The sequence below is a fragment of the Dama dama genome, chromosome 10 (assembly GCF_033118175.1).
Source record: "Dama dama isolate Ldn47 chromosome 10, ASM3311817v1, whole genome shotgun sequence".
NCBI classification, from domain to species: Eukaryota; Metazoa; Chordata; class Mammalia; order Artiodactyla; family Cervidae; genus Dama; species Dama dama.
This window is the reverse complement of record NC_083690.1, coordinates 2,902,245-2,909,897: the sequence shown is the minus strand read 5'-3', so window position 1 is coordinate 2,909,897 and position 7,653 is coordinate 2,902,245. Positions and strand designations below refer to the sequence as shown.

At 68.4% G+C, this 7,653-nt stretch overlaps 1 protein-coding gene across 1 annotated transcript; it reads left to right on the top strand.

The window, feature by feature from the left end:
- The first annotated feature begins 7 nt into the window (after window positions 1-7).
- On the top strand, window positions 8-7,492 carry CCDC154 (coiled-coil domain containing 154). The gene is made up of 17 exons (XM_061153919.1): window positions 8-30; window positions 126-342; window positions 431-620; window positions 759-805; window positions 1,131-1,226; window positions 1,675-1,798; window positions 3,265-3,366; window positions 3,442-3,570; window positions 3,922-4,046; window positions 4,338-4,464; window positions 4,543-4,680; window positions 5,556-5,675; window positions 5,747-5,823; window positions 6,180-6,297; window positions 6,699-6,785; window positions 7,050-7,237; window positions 7,345-7,492. Exons 1-17 carry the CDS (start codon window positions 21-23, stop codon window positions 7,472-7,474), a joined length of 2,025 nt encoding a protein of 674 aa, XP_061009902.1. The 5' UTR covers window positions 8-20; the 3' UTR covers window positions 7,475-7,492.
- Window positions 7,493-7,653: the final 161 nt, after the last annotated feature.

Below are 7,653 nucleotides of genomic sequence, written 5' to 3'. Positions count from 1 at the left end.
TTCCTGTGTGGCCCAGGGGCATGAGCCACGGTGAGCGCAGCGGGTGCCTGCGGCAGGGTCTGGGGTCCATCTGGGAGCAACTCCCCCGTCAGCCCCAAAGGCGAACCCCAGTTACCTTCTCGTAGAGCGGACAGACAGCAGCCCCTCATCCGAGGCCTCGCTGCCCTCCCAGCTGAGCACCATCGCCCCGGAGGACCTGGGGCTCCTGGAGGAAGAGTTGGCCAGCCCCGAGTCCCTGAGCCCGGAGGAGGTCTCGGAGAAGGATGCGTGCAGCCGCCTGCCATCCGATGCATCCAACCCGGAGCAGGGCACCCTGAAGCGCTGGAAGCAGCTGGAGCAGTGGTGAGCCCCTGGGGCAGGCGGGGAAGCCTCGCAGTCAGGACTGCCGCCCCACACAGACGGCCGACTCGGCCTGCTCCTCGCCCCACAGGGTGGCCGGCCTGCAGGCTGAGGTGGCGTCCCTGCGGGGACACAGGGCCCGCTGCGAGCATGCCACGCTGAGCCTGCTGCGGGAGCTGCTGCAGGTGCGGGCCTGCCTGCAGCTGCAAGATGCACAGCTGAAGAGGCTGCAGCTGGAGGCGCGGCAGGTGGTTCCAGCCCCCGAAAAGGAAGCCATCCAGGTGGGGCGTGTCCCAAGGCCTGGGGGCATCGCCTCCCTGGACCCTGAGCCCCACTCAGCCCAGGCCCAGCACTCCAACAACCCCCGGGGTCCAGCTCCAAGGCCCCGGCTGCACTCAGCCCGCGTCTCCGCCTCACAGCTCCCTGGCCCACAGCAGCAGAACCAGATGCAGGCTCTGGACAAGAGGTACCACCCCCCGTACCCCCCACTCACGGAGCAGGCCTGGGGGAGGAAGAGGGGCTTTGGGGAAGCAGCCGCTGCTGCCCGGCCAGTGCGGGCCCCAGCCCTGGGCTTTGGTTCCCTCCAACGTGGCATCTTGCTCGGGTTAGCAAATCCATCCGCAGCTCCACTCTAGAAGGCCTGGTTGCTACAGCCCGGGAGCCCGGGAGCCCAGGAAGGGGCCTGAGGCTTGGCCAGGCCCCCACCCCGAAGGCTGCCCAGCCTGCTCCTGGCCGCCGGGAGGGGGCGGGCGGGCCCCAGGCTCCAGGCAGAGGTGCCTCTTGTGTGCCAGGCTGGTGGAAGTCCGGGAGGCCCTGACCCAGGTCCGGAGGAAGCAGGCGCTCCAGGACTCCGAGCGGAAGGGCGCCGAGCAGGAGACCAGCCTCAGGTGGGCCCCTCGGGAGGCGGTCTCTGGACCTGACGAGTGGTCGTGGGGGTGTCCCATGGCAGGGTAGGCGTCCCCCCTGCCCTGGGTGCCAACCTGCTGGTTGACTGGAGGCCTCAGAACCCCTGTGGGCCCTCTGTGGGGAAAAGAGACTCGAGCCCGGGGTCCCCACCCCTCTCCTCCCCCGTCATCACGCTCAGAAGGAGCCCAGCTCTCACCATCCCGGGGTGGGGGTGCTGGGGGGACACGTACTGGGCTTCTGGTCTCTCGAGAGCGTTTACCCCGGCGGGGTCGGACCCCCTGCTCTGCCAGCCCGTGGATCAGTCTCTGCCCTGCGGATACAGGCTCAGGCCTGAGAAGGACTTGGTATCCAGTCCCCCGCAGCATCCCTGGGGCCCCCCAAGTCCCTCCGGCCGGCTGGGCTGCAGTCACCTGCAGCCATTGCCCCCAGGCTGTCCGAGCTGACTGGGAAGCTGAAGCAGGAGGAGCAGGACCGCGAGGTGGCCTGCGGGGCCCTGCAGAAGAGCCAGGAGGAGGCGGGCCAGAAGCTGGACCACCAGGTGGCCAGGATGCAGGTACCTGGGAGGCCCAGGCCCGGCCCAAGCATCTGAGCGGCCGATGAGCTGCCAGTGAGCTGGTCCACGCCGGACCCCTCCCAGCCGGCATCTCCTCTGTTGGCGGGCTCTTCCTTTCCCTGGCTCTTTTTTGGTTCTGTCCATGTGTTTGGACCTGGGCCAACCCCCAAGACCTATGCTGTCCACCATGGTGGCCACTGGCCACAGGGGTCTCTGTATGTCGGCTCCTTGGTCACAAAAGCCGGGTCACCGTGCCCTGTGGCTGCCTGTGGCCGGTGCCTACTGCTATGGCCATGAGATGGAGCACGTCCTCCCCCACAGAAAGTCCATCACGAGCGCCTCCCCGTCCCGAGGGACCAGCCCCTGGACCAGGAAACAGAAGCTCGTACCCTGAGGCCCTTCCCCATGCTCCACCCCGACACGTGGACACGCATATCCTGGCGGCCCGCTGCTGGGCCAGTGCGCGTGGCCTAGAAGGTGGGGCCGGGGCCGTGCGCCTCTGGCCCAGCCTCTGCAGCTTGCAAATAGAGACCAGGCCCCACGCCACGTCCCCAGCTGCTGCCCGCATAGCTCAGCTGCCCCGCTGCCTGCCACCCGCCGCGGCCCTGTGGGAAGGCGGTGTGCCGGCCCCATCAAGAGGCAGGTGCTCCGGGCAGCATCGGGGCCCAGGGTTCCCCACCCCTGGCTGACCCGCTGCTCCCCTAGTGCACCCCGGGGCACTGAGTGGGCTCCTCAGCTTGTGGTCATCTGTCTACTGTTGCCCACGGCTGCTCTGGCATGGGAGCCACGAAGCTGGACGGTTGTGACAGACCTTTGGCCCACTAACCCAACCGTCTGCCTCCTGGTTCTTTACAGAAGCAGCCGAGCCTGGCTCTGGGTCAGCCTGCGTGGGGCGGGGAGGCCCGTGTGGGCTCAGGGCACGCCTGCCCTGGACTGGGGGTGGTCCTCCTGGCCTTAAAGGAGAGGGTGCTTCGTGCCTGTGGGCGTGTGAGGGGGGGCACTGAGCGGGGCTGCACCCAGATCCCTGGCGAGTCAGGAAGGGAGCGATGGAGGGAGAAAGGGAAGGGCCTCCTTTCTGGGCCTGGGGATGAGGACAGGCAGTGTGCAAGTGAACGTGTGTGGGTACACGTGTTTGTGTGTGTGCGCCCGTGCTCAAACAGACACCGAGGTCCTGGCAGGGGTGGGATCAGTGGCTGGTCTGCCGTGTCCCTTGGCCCGGGGGTCTGGGGGTTACTGTGGGGACCACGTGTGTCCTGGGCCCTTTCATAGCCCTTTCGGACCAGGGCCCCGCCTGCCTGCCTGCCTGCCGTCCTCTGGAGGGTGTGACGGGCCTGGCCCTGCAGGTGCAGGGACCAGGGCTGCCTCTGACAGAGAAGGATGGGCAGAGTACAGCATGGCAATGTGGGCGAGGGGGCAGGCGTGGGGGATGCTCACGGCCATGGCAACCGTGTGGACCCTGCCCCCAGGCCCAGATGACCAAGCTGGGGGAGGAGATGAGCCTCCGCTTCCTCAAGAGGGAGGCCAGGCTGTGCGGCTTCCTGCAGAAGAGCTTCCTGGCCCTGGAGAAGGTGGGCGCTTGAGGGGGGAGCGGGGGGGTGGCTGCGCTCCCCACACCCCGGGCTCATGGCCACTGGCTGCTGCAGAGGATGAAGGCCTCGGAGAGTGCACGGCTGCGGGCGGAGAGCGCCCTGCGGGAGGAGCTGGAGAGCAGGTGGCGGCAGCTGCAGGAGCTGGACAAGGAGCGCGTGCGGGCCCAGCAGGACCAGTGCCAGGTGGGGGAGGGGCCGTGCCAGGGGGAGGGGCAGGGCCTGGGGAGGGGCGGTGCCAGGTGGGGGGCAATGCCAGGGGGAGGGGCAGGGCCGGGGGAGGGGCGGTGCCAGGTGGGGGAGGGGCGGTGCCAGGGGGAGGGGCAGGGCTGGGGGAGGGGCAGGGCCTGGGGAGGGGCGGTACCAGGTGGGGGGCAGTGCTAGGCAAGGGGGTGGGGACGTTGCCAGGCAGCAGGGAAGCACAGGCCCAGGTGGGGGGGTCGGGCAGTGCCAGGTGGGTGGTGGGGAGGCCAGGTGGGAGGCACAGCGCATGCAGGCCCTGGGGGGGCAGTGTGCCAGGCCCCCTCCGCCTGGCAGCAGGAAGAGTGCCACCTCCTGGAGCAGTGCCGGGGCCTGGACAAGGCCGTGGTCCAGCTGACTGAGTTCGTGCAGCAGAACCAGGTGTCGCTCAACCGCGTCCTGCTGGCCGAGCAGAAGGCCTGGTGGGTGTCTGAGCGGGCCCTTGGGTGGGGCGGGTGTCCTCCTAGCATGGTGCCCCAGGGCAGAGGGGCAGCCTTGTAGTGGGGGCTCCCCTCAACACCCCGGCCTGTCCCTCGCAGGGTGCTCTGAGTGGTGGTGGACACCGCCCAGTCTAGTGGCCCCTGGGATGACACCCATCATCTCGTCCCTGGGGCCTCCTGGAAGGCTGTGAAGCCAGTGGCCCTGGTCCAGTGCCCAGGCTGGGGGCCAGCCTTGGCTGAGGGTCAGTCTCTCTCAGTGGCACCCACCCCCAGGGATGCCAAGGGGCAGTTGGAGGACAGCCGGGCTGGAGAGCTGGCCACCTACCTGCAGGAGAACCTGGAGGCCATGCAGCTGGCCGGGGAGCTGGCCCAGCAGGAGACACACGGCGCCCTGGAGCTGGTGAGGCGGCCGGGTGGGGGGCAGGCTCGCAGGGTCCCCCTTCGGGGCAGATGGCACACTCAGCCCCGCCCCCCGCAGCTCCGAGAGAAGAGCCAGGCCCTGGAGGTGTCCGTGGCTGAGCTGGTCAGGCAGGTGAAGGACCTGAGTGACCACTTCCTGGCCCTGAGCTGGCGGCTGGACCTGCAGGAGCAGACGCTGAGCATGCGGCTGCAGGAGGCGAGTGTCCCAGACAGGAGGGGCCCCGCCGCCCTGGCCGCTGGCCCCACGGCCCCGGGCCCAGAGCGCACGGGCTCCACAGAGCGGCCAGCGCAGCAGCCTCCTCCCTGGGGTTCTCCGTCTTCTTTCTCTAACAGCTTTATTGAGGTTCAGGGCACAGGCCGCACAGTCCAGCTTTTCAGAGCGTGTGATTCCGTGGATCTTTGTGCATTTCAGAGATGTACGAGCACTACCACGGTCATTCTAGAACCTTTCGTCCCCTCTGAAAGACCCCCGTGTGTCCGTGGACACTCCCCCTCCCCAGCCCCGGGGCAAGCACTGATCTGCTTCTGTCTGTGGATCTGCCCACTCTGAACGTTTCACATAAATGGGACCAAACACCCTGTGGCCTCTGTGAGTGCCTCTCGCTGAGCGTCAGTGTCCGAGGTCCATCTGCGCTGTGTGTCAGCACGTGCCTCCCTTTCTCGGCTGTGACATCTCACCGTGGACGGACCGCAGCTTGTCCATCTGTCAGCGGATGGACACTGAGCTGCTGCGCTCTGATGCCCTCAGTCCTGCTGTGAACACGTGTGCACACGTGAACACCCGTTGGCGGTGGGGCGGGCTGCCTGTTTTCAGTCCCTGTCTGCACAGGCTCGTGGGCCACTGGGGCAGGGAGCCGGGCCTGGCCGTGTTAGGGGTGTGCTCTGCGCAGCCTGGGGCCCTGCCCGGAGTTCCGGGCCCGCCGTGGGCCAGGCCAGGCTGTGTCCAGTCAGCGTGGGCCTGCGCAGACCTGGGGCGGGTGCCCATGCCCTCCGGGAGCTCTGCTGTGTGGGGGCGACCGTGTCTGTCCATCCGCCCATGCCCCCCCCCCCACTCACTGGTGCCCCCCTCAGACACAGAATGAGTGGGAAGCCGCAGAGCAGCGGTGGCGGGGAGGCCTGACGCGCTGTCGAGAGGAGGCGGAGGCGCGCCTGCGGGAGGTGCAGCAGCGACTGGACCGCCTGCCACAGCAGGTGGGTGAGGGCCGGGCGGCCTCCCCTCCCGCCGTGCCCGCCCTGAGCTGCCCGCCCGCTCTACGTTTCAGATAGAGGCTGTCACTGACAAGTGTGTGCTTCACAAGAGCGACTCGGACTGCAAGATCTCTGCCGAGGCCACAGCCAGGTGAGGCCCGGTTCCCACACGGCCGGCAGGGCCTTCAGGGCAGGGCTGCCCCCCCTCCCCCCGAGCAGGGCACAGTCGTCTTAGCACCACCTGTGGCCTCCAGGGCCTCCTGACGGTGGGCATCCTCCCCAAGTCCCCGCCCCTGTGGCTGTCCCCAGCCCCACCTGGCCCAGCTTTGGGCTTGGGTCCTGCTGGGGGCTGCCATCCCCCTGTCACCTCCTGGGGACCCCCGAGGGCCCACCGGAGGGGCGGCAAGGCTGAGTGCCCCTGCCCTGCCCAGGACCTCCTCCCCCTGCCGCCCTGCGTGCCCCCGCGGGCCCTCCCAGAGCCCAGCAGCCCCGCCTCTGTGCCCACAGAGAGCTGGCAGTCGAGGCCGTGAGGCAGGAGCTGGCTGCCCTGCTGTCCTCCGTGCAGCTGCTCAGAGAGGGCAACCCCGGGCGCAAGATCGCCGAGATCCAGGGCAAGCTGGCCACGGTACCCTGGGCTGGCACACTCGGCGGGGGCAGGGGACACACAGACTTCCCCCCACCAGGGAGGCTCAGATCCAGGAGGCCGCCTGGCGGGTGGGGGCAAGGCTCATGGAACCAGGCGTCCTGCTGCTGGCTCTGCACCCCTCGGCCTCTGAGAGTACCAGTGGGAGCTCCCACGTGGACTCCTGGATGCTGGGGCATGTCCACGGTCACACGGGAGAGAGCGGCCCTGAGAACTGCTGAATCCCGCCTTGTCACTGGGCAGAGTGATGCTCCCGGCTCCCACCCAGGGGCCAGGACCCTCTCGTGGGAGAGTGCCTCCTGCCCCGAATGGCTGGGGTGGGGCCGCCCCCCGGGGGTGCAGACTCCCTGCGTCCGTGCCCACGAATGGGGGGCCGTGTTTAGTTTCAGAACCAAATGATGAAACTGGAGACCAGCATCCAGGACAATAAGACCATCCAGAATCTCAAGTTTAATACAGAAACCAAGCTGGTGAGAGGCGGCCCCCGAGCTGGGCGCTCCCGCCCCCCAGGCCTGCAGGGGGCCACCCATGCCTTCCTCTGTGCGGAGCCTGATGCCCTGCTGCCCTCGCCACCCCCAGCCCGGCCACCCCCTAGCTCTCCTTTCTGTGCAGCCGTCTGTCTGTGTGCGTGTCTGGCCCAAGCCGCGTTTCCCAGCAGATAAGGCCTGGGTTTGTCCAGAGGGAGATAATCCCCACTGGCGGCCCCCCGTCTAGTCCGACTCCCGTGTCCACAGCGCGCGGAGGCGATGGCCATTCTGCGGGAGAGCGTGCTGCGCCTGTGGAGCGAGGAGGGCCCCTGGGCCCCGACGCTGGGCAGCAGGAGGGGCCCCACGTCCCTGGAGCGGCAGCAGCTCTTTGTCAAGGAGGTGGCCCCCGACGACGTGGTCCCTGTGAACCGCTGGGGCGTGTATCAGGCCGTGAGGTGGGCAGCGGGAGCCGCCTTCCAGAGCGCCTGCAGGTCTGGGTTCACGGGAGGCCTCAGGGCAGGGGATGGAGGTGGGCCCTGGGCCTGAGCTGTGTCTTGGGCAGGTGGCTACAGTGGAAGGCGGTTCTCATGAATCTGGCATCCCAGCAGACGCCCAGGAGCGCGGCCCCGGAGAAGCCCCTCGGCCAGAAGTCTGCCCGCCGACTCTCATCCCTGCCCGTTCCCCAGAAATAAATGTGCCCGCCCCATTCCTGTCGGAATCCAGAGTTCCCTCCCAGGGGCGGTCAGGAGGCCCTGAGCAGAGAAATGACTAAGAGGGTCTTTCCAAGACTTCCAGAACCCCCCAGCCAGAGCCACCGAGCCCAGGCCCCACGGCTCCCTGGGGCCTCCCTCCCACAGCACTGTGGCCCCCG